Source organism: Meles meles, chromosome 12, assembly GCF_922984935.1.
Source record: "Meles meles chromosome 12, mMelMel3.1 paternal haplotype, whole genome shotgun sequence".
Taxonomy (NCBI): Eukaryota; Metazoa; Chordata; class Mammalia; order Carnivora; family Mustelidae; genus Meles; species Meles meles.
In genome coordinates, this window is record NC_060077.1 from 60,247,589 (window position 1) to 60,265,165 (window position 17,577).

The 17,577-nt window shown below is 35.7% G+C and overlaps 1 protein-coding gene across 8 annotated transcripts in view; it reads left to right on the forward strand.

Moving 5' to 3' along the window:
• KIAA1328 (KIAA1328 ortholog) overlaps nt 1–17,577 on the forward strand; it is a 332,624-nt gene that overhangs the window by 191,961 nt on the left and 123,086 nt on the right. For all 8 annotated transcript variants that reach the window (XM_046024689.1, XM_046024690.1, XM_046024696.1 and 5 more), the window contains one exon: nt 10,684–11,357. In XM_046024689.1, the coding sequence (XP_045880645.1) occupies nt 10,684–11,357 (674 nt within the window). The remainder of the gene's footprint in view (nt 1–10,683; nt 11,358–17,577) is intronic.

Consider the following 17,577-nt stretch of genomic DNA (forward strand, 5'->3'; position numbering starts at 1 on the left):
TACAAACGTAAAGCCAAGAAGAGTGTGTAGGCATATTGGTGTAAACTCTTAAGAATCATTTTCTTGTACTGCCTCTCTAACTGATTCTAAGTACAGTTAACTTTATTACCCAATGTTTTATTTTCATTTTTATGCCTATGAAGCTTGTCCTCACCACTTCTAATTTGTCTTTGTTTCATTTTCTCTATAAGATTATTTCACCTTCTTTCTAATCTTCATTAAATTAAAACTAGCCCTGTACATCTGTTCCTTTTGGTAGCTGTAGAAAACTTTTGTATAAAGCTGCTTTTTTTTTTCTTTTAGCAATGACAATCACATATGTAAAAGCAATTTGAATCAGTACCACTGTTGTGTATTTCTGTGATGTATGGGTGTACCATCCTATCAAAATATTTAAATCCCATCAAAGTATTGGGATTATCCTCACCACTATACATTTGCCTTATTCAGTCTTCATTTATTTCTCTTTCAGATTTAATGATCAGTTTAGTTAAGATACTGATTTAAGTTTTTTAGTGTGTGAATCACGTAAGAAAATTATGTTTAAAAAAAAACCCAGAATTTGCTGGGGGAAATAGAACCAAAGAGCATTCAGTAATTTTGCAGTAACTCTCTTAGTTGATAGCTTAACATTTATTGAGTTGTGTGATTTTTCATCTAACCCCTTTTTTTTTTTTCATTCATCTCTTTGGGGGTATAACAAGCCAATCACTGAGTTTTTTAGCTTTTAAAGATAGCGTAAGCTATAGAGATCACCAAACCCAACCCCTATTTTACAAATGTCTAAACTGCCTAAGAGATGTAAAGTAACTTGCCAAAGGAAAAAAAAAAAGAGAGAGAGAGAGAGAGAAAGAGAACTCCTAAGTGGCAGAACTAGAATTCTAATCAAGGTCTTTTGACCTCAACTCAAGTATACTGTCAATTATTCCACACACTGATTCATTCTTACAGCAAATTAACACATTCCAACTTTCAAGAAATGTAGTAATGATTAAAGATTATGAGGTTTAGCCTTTTCTGAGTCTGGTAGTTACTATTAGAAATGTTGGTGCACTTATGGTATACATATCCTAAAAGGTGGTATGGCATTTGGTATCTGTTGCAGTGTTCCGTCATCTGTACATTATCATGTGTCTGTATTCTTTTAAATCTCATAATTATTGACTTTAATGTCTTTTTAGATTCAATAATCCTAGGTTGTGCCACAATCCCTATGGGAACTAGAATAAGTTATTAGAGCCTTGCAAATGCATTTGACTGCTGCATTCTGTTATTTTTCTCTTCCATTGATAGCCTACAGCTTCAGCTGCTGAGCAGCAGAGAGGCTTAAACCTCTAGGGCCCATTAGATTTAACTTGTTTACTGCATTGATATCTATATGTTAAATGACAAGAGAGTTCAGGTTATTGAATAATTTAAAATTCAGCTCTAATTGGTGTCATATGACCTGAAAAAGGCCATGGATGATGCCAAGAGCATGCTGTGAATTTCCTATAAATAATTCATAAATTAGATGATTCATTTGCCTGGATGTCTTCCTAAATGCAAAAGTTTGTAAGTTATAACTGATGATATAACACCTGTAAGTATTTAGTTCATAACGCTGGAAGGTAATCTACCTTGATGATCTTCTTGCAAAATCTGCCAGTATAGGAGAGTTAATTGCACTGGGGAGAATGAACATTTATTTGGGATGAGATTTTGGCAAACCATACAGTGCAGCTGTTGCATTACATAGCTTCTGTCAGCTTGACAACTGGCCCATGTAAGTCTGACTTTAAAAATGCAGCATATCATTCTATGCCTTATTTCACATTAATTCCAAATGTTCTGGGTAATGCAATGACCTGTCCCACACACAGTAATTTAGGTTTAGAAATAATTAATATAGGTTTTGAATTTCTGACTTCTCAATGAAGGGCACAGGGGGAAATTTTGAAGTTATAAAATTGAGATTTCATTCTTAAGGGCTATCTGTAGAAATGTGAGGATTATTAATAGGGTGCTTTTCAAGATAGTACATTAGTAAAAAAAAAAGATAGTACATTAGTGTTTGCCATCAGAGACATGAATATCATCAATAGATCAGTAGTATTTATTAGTATTGTTAAGCATAATTCTGCAGCTAACAATTCATAAGTGCATTATAAATAATCACTTCCTAATCGTGAAGAGTAAATAACTACCTGTTGCAAGAAAGAATTACCAGTTTAATTCAACTCTTTTCTTATGGATTCAGAGCAGAGACATTGGCTAGGCCTGTAAAAATGATTTGCAAAAACTTAAAAAAATCACTATTTACTTTTTGATTGTACTTCACAAGCAATACTGCAGGTGTTATTGTGTTTTTTAACATGTGAGAACACAGGAAAGCCTTGTATCACCTTAGGAATAGTATGTGATTGTGCGTGTTCATGTATATGCTTGCACACACGTGTGTGCATGTGTACATATATACAAGAGCATATCATACTGTGTTTTGAGACATCTGCGTTTCCTATGAAGTCTTTTCTAAAATGTTACATTAAAAAATAAATAAAACAAAATGTCATATTTTAAGAAGGTATCTTAAAGATTCAGAAAATCCTCTTCCAACTCAGAAATTTACTAATATCCACTCTCAGAAAATTCTTCACTGTGGCCAAGCTAAGTCTCTCACATTTTTTTAAAACCTATACTTTTCTCACATCTTGTTTGTCTCATGTTCCATATATTATTTTTATGTTGTCATTAGCGTGTATCTACCTAAGTTAGACAACATTGTACTGCAAATATGTCATAAGCCAAAAATGCCTGCAGTTTCTCCTCTTCTTTCTTTTGTGCTGTGGATCCCATAGGTATCACATCAAAGACTTTACTGGCTTTTTTGGTGACACTTCTAGAATCTCAACATGTAGTCACAGTTTGTGGTTCCTTTTATATAATACAAACCCTAACATGCTACCATTTGAACTCAGCTTTTTTATTTGTTGTGATCTAAGATCATTTTCCTGTCTAAACTTATTTTTTCCATTTTTTTTTCCTGCCTCGGTGTGTTCTTCTGTATACTTTTCTGCTGAATATCATTTTTTTCATCTCTGATTAAGCACTCCATTCAACTTGTTTCCATTACACAGTGATAGCCCACACTTTTGTAGGGATTAGGTTGGGTTTGGTGATCTCTATAGCTTACGCTATCTTTAAAGAGCTAAAAAACTCGGTGATTGGCTTATTATACCCCCAAGGAGACGAATGAAAAAAAAAAGGGTTAGATGAAAAATCACACAACTCAATAAATGTTAAGCTATCAACTAAGAGAGTTACTGCAAAATTACTGAATGCTCTTTGGTTCTATTTCCCCCAGCAAATTCTGTTTTTTTAACATAACTTTCTTACGTGTTTCACACACTTAAAAACTTAAATAGGTATCTTAACTAATCTGATCATTAAATCTGAAAGAGATACAAATGAAGATTGAATAAGGCAAATGTATAGTGGTGAGGATAATCCCAATACTTTGATGGGATTTAAATATTTTGATAGGATGGTACACCCATACATCACAGAAATACACAACAGTGGTACTGATTCAAATTGCTTTTACATATGTGATTGTCATTGCTAAAAGAAAAAAAAAGCAGCTTTATACAAAAGTCTGTGATAGCCCATCACAAGTCATATTGTTCAGTGTGCTTATTGGGTTTTAAACATATCTAAGCATATTCATAGAGTCCTTTATTTGGAGGAGCACTTAGTGCAATCATCAGGTTTAATTGGCAAACTATAGCAGGCCAAATCCAGTCTCATGAGTTAAGAATAGTTTTTAACTTTTTTAATGGTTGGGGAGAAAAGAATATTTTATGAAATGGGAAAATTACCTTGAAATTCAAATTTCAGTGTCCATAATTAAGTTATACTGGACCAGTCATTCATTTATGTACTATCTCTTGCTTTTACACCACAAAAGTGGAACTGAGTAGCTATGACAAAAACCATACAGCCTGCAAAGTCTAAAATGTTTGTTATCTATCCCTTCACAGAAGAAGTTAGCTAACGTTTGCTGTAGAGCTATAAAAATGAACAAGTTACAGCCACATGCCATATTGTGTATAAAGAAGTCAGACACAGAATAATATTTTTCATATTAGTCTATTTATATTTTTAAAATAAACAGGTATGGACTTGCAAGCACGGAAGTATTCAGCAGAGAATTTATTCCCATAAAAGTCATAAGATAGTCATTCCCTTGGACAGGAGAGATAGAGAGCAGTGATTGTGCTATGCCGTCAAGGGCCTTCTGCATATAGGCAACGTTCTGCCACTCAGTTGTTGGTTACATGGATAGACATTGTCTTGTGATTATTCACTGAGGTGGTTATATTGGTTTAGTGCACTTTTCTGTGTTTATTGTATTTTATATTAAAGAACTTTTTTAAAAAGCTACATCATGGAGGGGTGCCTGGGTGGCTCAGTTGGTTGGGTGGCTGACTTTTGGTTTCTACTCCAGTCATGATCTTGGTGTCATGGGATCGAGCCCCTAGGTGTGGCTCCATGCTAAGCAGGGTGTCTGTCCCTCTCCCTCCTCCTCTGCGTCTTACACTCTTGACAATCCCCTGCACGCTCTAGCTCTCTCTCTCATATAAATAAATAAAATCGTGTTAAAAAAAAAAAAGCTACATCGTGGAGTAATGGAAGACTAAAGATCTGGAGCAAGATGTCTTCCCACTTATCACATATAGTATTGACGTGATCTTGGGAAAGTTTTATCAATTCATTGAACTTTGTCTTTTCATCTGCAAATTGGCAATGATAATAACTATCATGCAGAGTTGTTAAGAATTACAGGTTGAATATGTAAAATGTTTAGCATAGTACACAGTAAAATCTGAGTTAAGAATGGCCAAAATGACAGGGTTTTCTGAGAGCATGTTATCCATTCAGTGGTCAGTGGAGATGAACATTTGGAGCCAAGTTTTCTCATCAGAAAGAATTTGCATAAAGTTGTCTTCCCTAACCTTCATTTTTCATTTTGCATCTCAGTTCTTTAAAGATTATTTTGAATTATAGGGGCACCTGGATGGCTCAGTTGGTTAAGCTTCTGCCTTTGGCCCAGGTCATGATCTCAGGGTTCTAAGATCAAGCCCCACATCAGGCTCCCTGCTCGGTTGGGAGTCTGCTTCTCCCTCTTCCTCAGCCTCCTACCCCTGTTCATGCTCTGTCTCTCGCTCTCTCTTTCTCTCTCAAATAAGTAAGTAAAATCTTTTTAAAAATTTAAAAATTAAAAAATAAAAATTATTTTGAATAATTAAAAGGTATTGGTTTCACCAAGCACTTAATAAAACAAGATATCTTAATGGGTAATAAGCACATGTTTAATACTATCATTACATATCAGGAAATTGCAAAATAAAATCATAGTGAGATTTCACTACACACCAGATTGGCTTAAAGTAAAAACATACTATCAATGTGGGCAGCTCTTTCTGCCCACAGGTCCTATCCCTGTGCTTTAATAAAACCACTTTTTTTGGACCTAAAAAAAAATAAGTGTTAGTGTGAATATGAAACAACTGGGATTCTTTAGTATGCTGATGCAGCTGTAAAATAGAATGACCACTCTGGAAGACTTATTGGCTATTTCTAATAAAGTCAACCACATGCCACACCCTATGCCCAAGAGAAATAAATACGTGTTTCTAGAAAAAAGACTTATATAAAGGGGCACCTGGGTGACTCAGTTTGTTAAGCATATGACTCCTGATTTTGGCTCAGATCATGATCTCACAGTCATGAGATACAGCACTGCATTGGGTTCCGTGCTGGGCATGCAGCCTGCTTAGGATTCTCTCTCTTCCTCTCCCTCTGCCCCTCTCCCCTTAAAAAAAAAAGACTTGTATAAGAGATTGCTAGCAACTTTATTCATAGTAGCCCTAAACTAGGAGCAACCTAATCCAGTAAGAGAATGAATAAACAAATTTTGCTATATTCATACAATGAAATACTATGTAGAAATAAAAAAGAATTATATATTAATACAGGCAACAACATGAAGGAAGCTCAACATTATGTTGAGCTTAAGAAGCCAGCCACAGGGGTGCCTGGGGGCTTAGTCAGTTGGGTGTCTGACTCTTGATTTCAGCTTGGGTCATGATCTCATGGTTGGTGAGACTGAGTCCCTCATTGGGCTCTGCACTCAGCTCAGAGTCTGCCTAGGATTCTCTCTCTCCTCTTCCTCTGCCCTCCCCACACTCTGCCACTCACTCACGCTCACTCTCATAAATAAAGTCTTGAAAAAAAATAAGTTAGCCACAAAAGAGTAGCATACTTTATTATTCCATTTATATGAGGCTAAGCATAGGCAAAACAGATCTGTGGTCATAGAACTGAGAATAATGATTATCTCCGGGAATGTAAAGATGTTGATATGAAGGAAAGGAAAAGTGAATTGGAGGAAATCGGAGGGAAAGATGAACCATGAGAGACTGTGGACTTTGAGAAACAAACTGAGTGTTTTAGAGGTAAGGGGGGTGGGGGAAGGGTGAGTCTGGTGGTGGGTATTAAGGAGGGCATGTATTACATGGAGCACTGGGTGTTGTACTTAAACAATGAATTTTGGAACACTGAAAAAAAAGATGTTGGTTTAACTAGAAAGGGTACAAGGAACTTTTTGGGGTAATAATGATTACTTGGGTATATGCAAATGTAAAAATTTATCAAGCTGTACACACAAGACGTGCATTTTAGCATATGTAAATTACGCCTCCATTAAAAAAAATCTATTGGTTCCTAAATTAGTGTTATATATCTGAAAAATTCATATCAAACCCATATGCCAGAGACAGCAGTTTGGGATTTGTTAGTTTAAGCCTTAGTTACAAGAAGTTACATTTGTAAACATCTCATAGAAAGCATAGAGCAGCAACTCCAGAAAGAAAAACACATCTGTTTCATTCAGGCCCATTGTGACTTCCATGTGTCCCAGAGGCAATATTTGTCTCTAATAAAATAACTTAATTTCTTATATTCAAATTCTAACAGGCAGTTTTCTCTTTCTTCTCTCTTCCTCTTCCTTAGTAACACATAATACAGCCTAATCATGGATTCTGGTTTTCATTTCTAATTTTCTGTGACCCATAACCCAACTTGACTTTATCTACTTGATCTGATACAGCTAGCCCCAGTGTTTGCCCCAGTGCTATATGTCCCAAGGTGTAAATATAGCCCCTGACCTCAAGAATTGTTGAGGCAGAGAAGTCCATGATAACAACAGTAGTAATAATTATAATAGGAAACATGGTTTGAATACTGACTTTAGGTTAGGCAGTATCCAAAGCGCTTTACATGAATTACCTCATCTAGTATCACAACAACCCTAAGAGGCAGTGCAAGATGTCAGGGTAAGACTGACATCTTTTGTATGAGGACAGAGATGAAGAACCTCTCTTTTATCTCAAGCATTTCAACTCCGGCCCAACCTGCAATCCTCACTGCAGCAAAATAAAGCTGGATAATGGAACTCATTGTTTTTAGAGGTAATCTGCTGTACCTGCACCTGTCTCTTGGAGATCTTACCTGACCCCCCAACCACCACACACACACCCAATAATGTTCTCCTTGAAAAAAGTTAGGGTAAATATAAGAGGGTTTTTTTTTTCCTTTTTGTAAAATAGTACCCTTATAATTGGCACCTTTAATCACTGCTTGTCCGACCACCATGTTCAGTTTTGAGGTAGATGCTGTCTTTAATCCCTGTTTTACTGATGAGAAAACTGAGGGTCAGGCCAGTTGAATAATGTGCTTTGTTTGATTTGAATTGCTGTGTAACAAATTACTACGAGTTTACTGGTTTACTACACACGCATATTTATTATCTCACAGTTTCTGTGGGTCATGAGTCAGGCACAGGTTAGTTGGGGCCTCTGCTCAGGGTCATAGAAAGCTGCAGTCAAGGTGACAGTTGGGCTGTGTTCTAATTTGGAGCTCTAGGTCCTCTTCCAGACTAACGTGGCTGTTGGCGGAATTTCGTTCTTGCATCTGTATGACAGACGCACCATTTGTGCATCTTTTGGCTAGCCGCCTTCTGCTCCAGAAGTCGTTGCCACATGACCCCCTTCATTGGTCCTCCCACAACATGTTAGCTTATTTCTTCAAGGCCACTCTCTGACATTAGGGTGGGCACCAGACCCTTTTTTAAAGGACTCCTTAATTAGGTCTGGCCCATATAAGGTAATCTCCTTTTTGTTAATTCAAAATCAGCTGATGAGGAGGAGCCTTAGTTAAATCTGTAACATCCCTTTGGCCATTTACTGTAGCATAATAATGGGATTCATATCTCATCATGTTCACAAAGTCTACCCACACTCAAGGGGAGGAGATAATACAAGGTGGGTAAATCAAGAGGTCAGGAATCTTGGGGACCATCTTAGAATCCTGTCTACCAACAAGCACAGTCACCTATCAGGTAATTGGCAAAGCAGTATTCTCTTTAAGTAGAGTATGCATCAAAATCATTATGTTGCACTGCCTCAAAAACAGAAAAAGTTAACTACCAAAAAATTTTTTAATATTACAAATACCTGATACTTATGAATAATTTAATAATTAGTACCATTAACGGAAGTATCAGCTATGTCAATACCTAAAAATGCACATACGTAAGGAACAAAAATAAGACGATAAAATAATACATATGTGCCATTGTTATGTTGCTAATACATGAATTAGGAAATATATGATAATGTTAAATAGCTGATTTAAGTTTCCAGACCTTTAAAAAATTTACCTGTCATTTTTAAAATATAATGATTCTCTAAAAAGATAGCTTACCATACAAAATAGCAGATGATAAATGTTAAATATTTGTTTTGACAGTAAGTGCTACAGAAGCTCAGAGTAGGGGAGATTAATGTAGACTAGAATTTCCCTTTAGTTGTAAAATAAGGTTAATTTTTTTCTGAGGTAGTTTATCATAAATTTTGCCCTAGGACTAGTTTCTTTTCTGGAGCTTGCAACCTATTCAGTGTCATCTGCTCAGTGTACAGGATTACGTGGCCCAGAAGTGGTGGCTCATTCTCAGTTGAATAGAACTCCTTTAGTATTGCTGTAGAAACTCAAAATCTTCCAAATCATTGTAATATCAGAAGATAGGAAACATGGTATTCCTGTGTATCTGTCGACACTTTTTTTTTTAAAGATTTTATTTATTTATTTGACAGAGATCACAACTGGGCAGAGAGGCAGGCAGAGAGAAAAAGGGGGAAACAGGCTACGCGCTGAGCAGAGAGCCCGATGTGGGGCTCTATCCCTGGGACCATGACTGAGCCGAACACAGAGGCTTTAACCCACAGAACCACCCAGATGCCCCTGTTGATGCTTTTTACCAGTCAGTTCCTCATTTTCAACTATTGCAAAGTTAATTGGCAGAATTTTTTCTACCTTCTGCTAGGGATCGCAATTATTCATTTATTCCATGTCTCCAGAATAAGATAAGCATCTCAACTATTTATGAGTTCTAATTTTAAAAAGAGGTTGTGGTAGACTGAATAATGCCCCCCCCAAATATACCCATGTCCTAATTCCTGGAACCCATGAATGTCTCTTTATATGACACAAGGGATTTTATATGACAAGAGACTTTATAGATGTGATTAAGTTAATGATTTTGAGATTAGGAAAGTATCCAGGATTACCTGGGTGAGCCCCATGTTATCAAAACAGTCCTATAAGAGGGACAAAGGAGGAATCAGATGCCCCATGATACAGATCAGTGGTTCTCAAATTATGATCCCAGCATCAGTATCACCTGGCAACTGGCTAAAAACGCAGCTTCTCCAGCTCTGCTCCAGACTTCCTGAATGCGAAACTCTGGGGATGAAGCCCAGCAGTTCACATTTAACAGTTTCTCCAGATGATTCTGATACATGCTAAAGTTTGAAAATCACTGGTATAAACTAAGTTTTGCTCTCCCTGGATAGAACAGGCCTGAGGCTAAAATACTGGGAAAACTCACTCTATTGGCCTGCCAAAGGTAATTTGCAACTACTTCCTTCCTGCATGAGTTGTATCAGGCTATAATCACTTGAACAGCTTAATTGAAAAATCACTTATGTTTATAGCTGAAATTAAATATGTTTTGTATTTAAATAACTGCTTTTGATTAGAATCATATTTTGGGGGAAGTGCTTCATTTTATTTGTGTGCTGTAAATATATTCATAAAATCTCGTCAAATTTCTAGCGGTAACTAACATCCTATTCAGTAGAAGATGAAATGTTTTACATCAAATTTCACTGTGTGTAATGGACAGAGGGCATTAGAAGGGGTATTTAAGGTGGCTGAGTAGATTTCTTGGCTTAGTATTTGAAAGTAAACATTTAAGACATTAACATTTAACATGTTTTTGCCTCTTCTCAAAGTTGATTTTATGTAACCCTCATCATTTGCAACTCCCCTTGTCTTGCTTAAGCAGCAAATAGCAACACTTTATTTTTCTCATCCTTATGGATTTACTGAAATAGATTGTTTGAAAATGGTTTTAGCTTTGTGGCGCATGTCTGTTCAGCTGTGTGAATATGATCATTTATTATTTAAGAAGACAAAACAACAACTCTGTTTTGGTAAACATATATCATTGATTTCTGAAAAGCCAAAAGAACTCATTTCACTGTGCTCTTATCTGACAAATGATCTTTCGGTTCCTTTTAGGCATCCAATAGGAAAAGCACTCTTCGGTCTTCAGCTATGGAACTAGATGGTTCCTACTTGAGTGTAGCCAAATCACAAACCTGCTATCAAACCAAGCAGAGGCCTAAGTCTACAAACCAGGACTCAGCTTCAGAAGCCCTTCTGGAGTTTAGGAATAATTCTTTGAAACCAGCAGACTTTCATTATCCCAAAACAGACCTAGACAGGGTGCCGTCAGAGACCAGAACATGTGATTATGGATCCCCAGGAAGAAAACTAGCAGATGCAGTCCCTACAGAGAAGGTTCCACCAGCGGAATTGAAGATGAAAGAATGCCAAACCCTGAAGCCTATTCCATCCAGTCAGTGTTGTGGTCATAGACTTTCTGAAAATGCAGATCCTATTCCTGAAAGCCATCCTACACACATGGCCCCTCAATATTCCAGAACACATCTGGAATCATGCAGTTATTGTGGGCTTTCCTGGACATCCCGGATGCATGGTCAAGGGACACAGCAGTCTAGTGAAACTGATGTCAAAAAGCAACTCTCAGAAAATAGAAGGCACCAACTTATGCTTCAGAAAATGGAGCTGGAAATTGAAAAAGAGCGCCTTCAGCATCTGCTGACCCAGCAGGAGACAAAGCTTCTCCTAAAACAGCAGCAGCTTCATCAGTCTCGACTGGATTATAATTGGTAAGTCTTGCTTATTCTTTCAGCAATGTCTATAGCTTGGAAAACATGGTATAAAGTTACTATTGTGCTACTGTAACACTTGCAAAGGAACAGAGGTTTCTCAGGGGCTTGGCTTGCTCAAGATGCATATTTACTAGGACAACTAAATAAATTCCACTGTCTGCTTTGGAAGACTTGGAAGATTACTTTGTCTTCCAGAATGTTAGCTTAGAATATCTACTTATTAGTGGTCCATTGTCACTTTTACCGGATGCTAAAGAGAATATATTTTTTTAAAGATATGATTGTATAAAAATCCTTTGCTGTTTGTGGTCATTATAGAGAATATTGGGCATTAAGTAAAAAATTGAGACTTCAGGATATGGAACCAAATTGTGAAGCAGAGTGATTAACTATCACCATTCCATATTTATGTCTATCCACCATAATATAAAATATAACAAATAATAGGAACCTTTTCAGTTCAGCCTTTTCTCATCATGAAGCATAACCTATTTAATAACCAATTCTTATAACTTTACCCACATTTAAACTCTTCCTCCCTTAACGATTCTTCCCTAGGAACAATGTTTCAAAAACTAAATTGGTATTTTGGAATTACATAGCTCAGCGTAGTTTTCCATGCAGCATCATAAAGTTTGCCATCTTAATTTATTCAAGCAAAATTATTAATAAACAGTTATATTTTAAACATAATGCTTTATTATGTTACTTAACACATTTGACATATTCCACCAGTGAAGTTAAAGATGAAAAAATGTTAAAATAACATATTTTAAACATAATATGTCATTTATGTCTTTAAAAAATAAATTACAAGTCATAAGGAAGGGCTTGTATATGTGTGTATATATGTATGTATATGGAGATATATATAGATATATAGATATGTAGATATATATATCCCTGTCATTTCCCTCTTGATCAAACTATTTCCCCATTTGTATACACTCATACATCCTATATAGACACACTTATTATGAATGTCATTTTCTTTTACTTCTTAATTTTCGCTCACTTAAAAATTATGCCTAATATTTTTTAGATTCTAATTTCTTTGAGAGCTCATCTTGACATTTTTCCGTTGGTGTAATACTTTCTTGGAACCAGAAATGCTCTTCCTCTTTCTCTTCATTCGTGATCAGACAGTTCTTTTTTTCATTGTCAAAAGCTGGAGGCTTTTAATGTAACTGAAAATGCAGGCTCTTATAACAAGATTGTCACCAAACGCCTAAGGTTGCTTCAGTTTTATGACCCCAGTCCCTAATCCTCCAGTTAATGTGTAATCTCTCCTAAGAATGTTATTTAACAAACATTATGGAATGTCTGTGATATGTGAGAAATGGTTCTAGGCACTTAGGATAGAAAATGAATCAAATGTGGTCTTTAAAGAGGGCACACAGTCCAGCAAGGGAGAATGGATAATTTTAGAATAGAACAGCACTGTTTATTGAAATAATGCTACATGATGATGGTAAATAGACACTGTGTTCATCTGAACAGCACTATTTATTAAAATAATGCTGCATAATGACAATAAAGTCTTTATTGTTCTCTTTATCATCCTAGCTTAGATGAGAGAGCTGTGAAACAATTTTTGAGCATGTTTTATTTACGTATAAATTGCAAAAGTTTACACATATTTATAGACCTCTTACAAACTTTATTTTGAAATAATTAGGGATTGACAGGAAGTTGTGAAAATAGTAGAGGTTCCCCTCCAGTTTCTCCCAATGGCTATGTCTTACATAATTATAGTGCAATGTCAAAATGAGTAAATTAACATTGGTACAATGTGTGTGTCTAGCTCTGTTCCATTTTATCACATGTGTAGACTTGCATAACCACCACAGCAGTTAAAATATAGAATTATTTAATCGCTATCAAGATTTCCTTTTTACTACTCTATTTGAGTTGCCCACCCTTTTCTGCCCCCACTAACCCTTGGAACCCACTAATCTGTTGTTTTTATCTATAATTTAGGCATTTTGAGAATGATATATAAATGAAATCAGACAGTGTGTGAACTTTTGATATTGGCCTTTTTCACTCAGTTTGATTTTCTTTAGATCCTTCTAGGTTGTTACATATACTGTACCTTTTGATTGCAGAGTCATAGTCCATAGTATAGTTATACCATGATCTGTTTAACCATTTATATATTGAAGGACAACTTGGTTTTTTGACCTATTACAAATAAAGCAGCTATGTACATTTTTATACAAGTTTCCATGTGGACTAAGAGTCTCACTTTTACAAATTAAAGCTAGCACTGTGACTGCTAGATCATATGATAAGTGTATATTTGGTTTAAAAAAACTAAATCTACGTTTAGCTTATACACTTATTATATCATACTTCTTCACCAGCAATTGTATCAGGGACTTTTTCCTTACATCCTTACCAGCATTTGGAATGGTCACAAATTTTTTATTTTGCCTGTTCTAACCTGTATATAATGATATTTTGTTGTGGTCTTAATTTGCATTTCTCAAATGATAATGATACTGCAAATCTTTTCATTTGCTTGTTTGCCCTTCCATCTTTTTGGGTAAATTGTCTCTTTAATGTCTTTTGTCTTCATTCTTATTGGATTGCTTGAGGTTTTGTTTTTTTTTTTACTGTTGAATTTTAAGAGCTTTTTATATATTCTAGATATGTCCTTTTTCAGACATGTGGATTGCAAATATTTCCTCCTATTCTGTAGCTTATTCTTTTAATCTATTAACAAGATCTTTCACATAACAAAAGGTATTAATTTTGATGAAGTTTAACTTACTAGTTTTTGTTATAGATTATATAAAGTTTTTATCATGAATGTTTGAATTTTCTCAAATCTTGTTTATGCATCAATTAATGTAATCATGTGATTTTTTTTTTAATTTAGCCTGCTAATATGGCAGATTACATTTATTGATTTTTAAATATTGCCCTAGTATTGTATCCCTGGAAAATAAACTCCATTTGATTACAGTATAAAATACTCTTTATATATTATCAAATTCCATTTACTAGTACTTTGTTAAGGGCATTTGCATCAATATTGGTGAGAGATTTTGATCTGTTTTTTTGGTATTGTCTTTGTCTGATTTTGTTATCAAGGTAATACTGGTCTCATTTATTTCATTCATTTCTCTTTTTATTTTCTTCCTTATGCTTGCTTTGGATTTATCTTGCTCTCCTATTTTTAAATTTCTTAAGGTGGGAGCTTAGATTACTGATTAGAGACTTCTTTTCTGGTGGAAGCCTTTACTGCTATACATTTCTGTCTCAGCACTGTTTGAAGTACGTCTCACAAGTTTTGGTATGTTCGTGTGTTCACTTAGTATAATGTTCTTCTTGGTTCATCTATTGTGTTGCAACTGTCTGGATATTCTTCTTTCTCATGACTGAATTTTACAAATGTGTGTATATATGTTATATTAATATTTATTTATTACATTTATAACATATTATAGATAGATTTTTTTATCCATTTGTTGACAGACACTTAGGTTGTTTTCATTACAAGTAACACTGCAATGAACAGGGGAGTACAGCTATCTCTTCAAGATACTAACTTCATTTCCTTTAAATAGATATCCAAAAGTAAGATTGCTGGATCTTACAGTTGTTCTCTTTCTTGTTTTCTTAAGAAAGCTTCACACTGCTTTTTAAATAGTGGCTCTACTAACTAACATTCCCACTAACAGTGTGTAGGGATTCCTTTTCTCCATATCCCGCCAAACATTTATCTTTTTTTTTTTTCCATTTTATTTATTTTTTCAGCGTAACAGTATTCATTCTTTTTGCACAACACCCAGTGCTCCATGCAAAACGTGCCCTCCCCATTACCCACCACCTGTTCCCCCAACCTCCCACCCCTGACCCTTCAAAACCCTCAGGTTGTTTTTCAGAGTCCATAGTCTCTTATGGTTTGCCTCCCCTCCCCAATGTCCATAGCCCGCTCCCCCTCTCCCAATCCCACCTCCCCCCAGCAACCCCCAGTTTGTTTTGTGAGATTAAGAGTCATTTATGGTTTGTCTCCCTCCCAATCCCATCTTGTTTCATTTATTCTTCTCCTATCCCCCTACCCCCCCATGTTGCTTCTCCATGTCCTCATATCAGGGAGATCATATGATAGTTGTCTTTCTCCGATTGACTTATTTCACTAAGCATGATACGCTCTAGTTCCATCCACATCGTCGCAAATGGCAAGATTTCATTTCTTTTGATGGCTGCATAGTATTCCATTATGTATATATACCACATCTTCTTGATCCATTCATCTGTTGATGGACATCTAGGTTCTTTCCATAGTCTGGCTATTGTAGACATTGCTGCTATAAACATTCGGGTACACGTGCCCCTTCGGATCACTATGTTTGTATCTTTAGGGTAAATACCCAGTAGTGCAATTGCTGGGTCATAGGGTAGTTCTATTTTCAACATTTTGAGGAACCTCCATGCTGTTTTCCAGAGTGGTTGCACCAGCTTGCATTCCCACCAACAGTGGAGGAGGGTTCCCCTTTCTCCACATCCTCTCCAGCATCTGTCATTTCCTGACTTGTTAATTTTAGCCATTCTGACTGGTGTGAGGTGATATCTCATTGTGGTTTTGATTTGTATTTCCCTGATGCCGAGTGACGTGGAGCACTTTTTCATGTGTCTGTTGGCCATCTGGATGTCTTCTTTGCAGAAATGTCTGTTCATGACTCCAAATGGATGAAGGACCTCAATGTGAGAAAGGAATCCATCAAAATCCTTGAGGAGAATGCAGGCAGCAACCTCTTCGACCTCAGCCGCAGCAACATCTTCCTAGGAACAACGGCAAAGGCAAGGGAAGCAAGGGCAAAAATGAACTATTGGGATTTCATCAAGATCAAAAGCTTTTGCACAGCAAAGGAAACAGTTAACAAAACCAAAAGACAGCTGACAGAATGGGAGAAGATATTTGCAAACGACATATCAGATAAAGGGCTAGTATCCAAAATCTATAAGGAACTTAGCAAACTCAACACCCAAAGAACAAACAATCCTATCTTTTTTTCCTTTTGATCAAAGCCAGCCTAACAGGCGTGAGGCAGTATCTCATTGTAGTTTTGATTTGTATTTACCTAACAGTTAGTGATGTTGAGCATCTTTTCATGTACCTGTTAGTCACTTGTTTGTCTTCTTTGGAAAAATGTCTTTTCAGTGCCTCTTCCCATTTTTCAATTGGGTTGTTTGGTTTTTTGCTGATGAGTTGTGTAAGTTCCTTTTATATTTTGAGTATTAACCCCTAATCACCCTTATGATATATGTAATTAACCCCATATCATATATATAATTTCCAAATATTTTCTCTCATTCCACAGGTTGCCTTTTCATTTTTATTATTTATTTTGCTGTGCAGAAGTCTTTTATCTTGATGTAGTCCCACTTATTTTTGCTATTGTTGCCTGGGCTTTTGGTGTCAAATCCAAAAAATCATTGCCAAGACCAATGTCAAGGAGCTTATTTCCTGTTTTCTTCCAGTAGTTTTAAAGTTTCAGGTCTTAGATTTAAGTCTTTAATCCAGTTAAGGTTAATTTCTTATTCTAAGTGTTTTGTTATTTTTGATTCATTTGTAAATGGGATTGATTTCTTCATTTCTTTTTTAGATAGTTCATTGTGAGTGTATAGAAATGCAACTGATTTTTGTATGTTGATTTTGTATCCTGCAGATTTAGTGAATTCATTCATTAGTTCTAACAGTTCTTTGGTGGCATCTTCATTGTTCTTTTTATATAAGATTGTGTCACCTGCAAACAGGTGATTTTACTTTTCTTTCTTATTGGGATATCTTTTATTTCTTTTTCTTGCCTAATTACTCTGGTGGGTACTTCCAATATTATGTTGAATAAAAGTGGGAAGAATAGATATCCTTGTCTTGTTCCTGATCTTATAGAAAAGTTTTCAACCTTTCACCATTGAATATGGTATTAGTAGTGAGCTTGTGATATATGGCCCTTGATTATGTTGAGGTATGTTCTTCCTAAGTTCTTGAGAGCTTTATCATGAAAGGATGTTAAATTGTGCTAAATGCTTTTCCTGCATTTATTGAGATGATCCATGATTTTTAATCCTTTATTCTATTAATGTGGTAAAATCCACTTGATAGTATTTTATTGAGAATTTATTTAATCTATTTTCATTAGAGATATTGACTATTTTTTTTTCTTTGTAGTGTCCTTAACTAGCTTTGGTATTAGGCTAATGC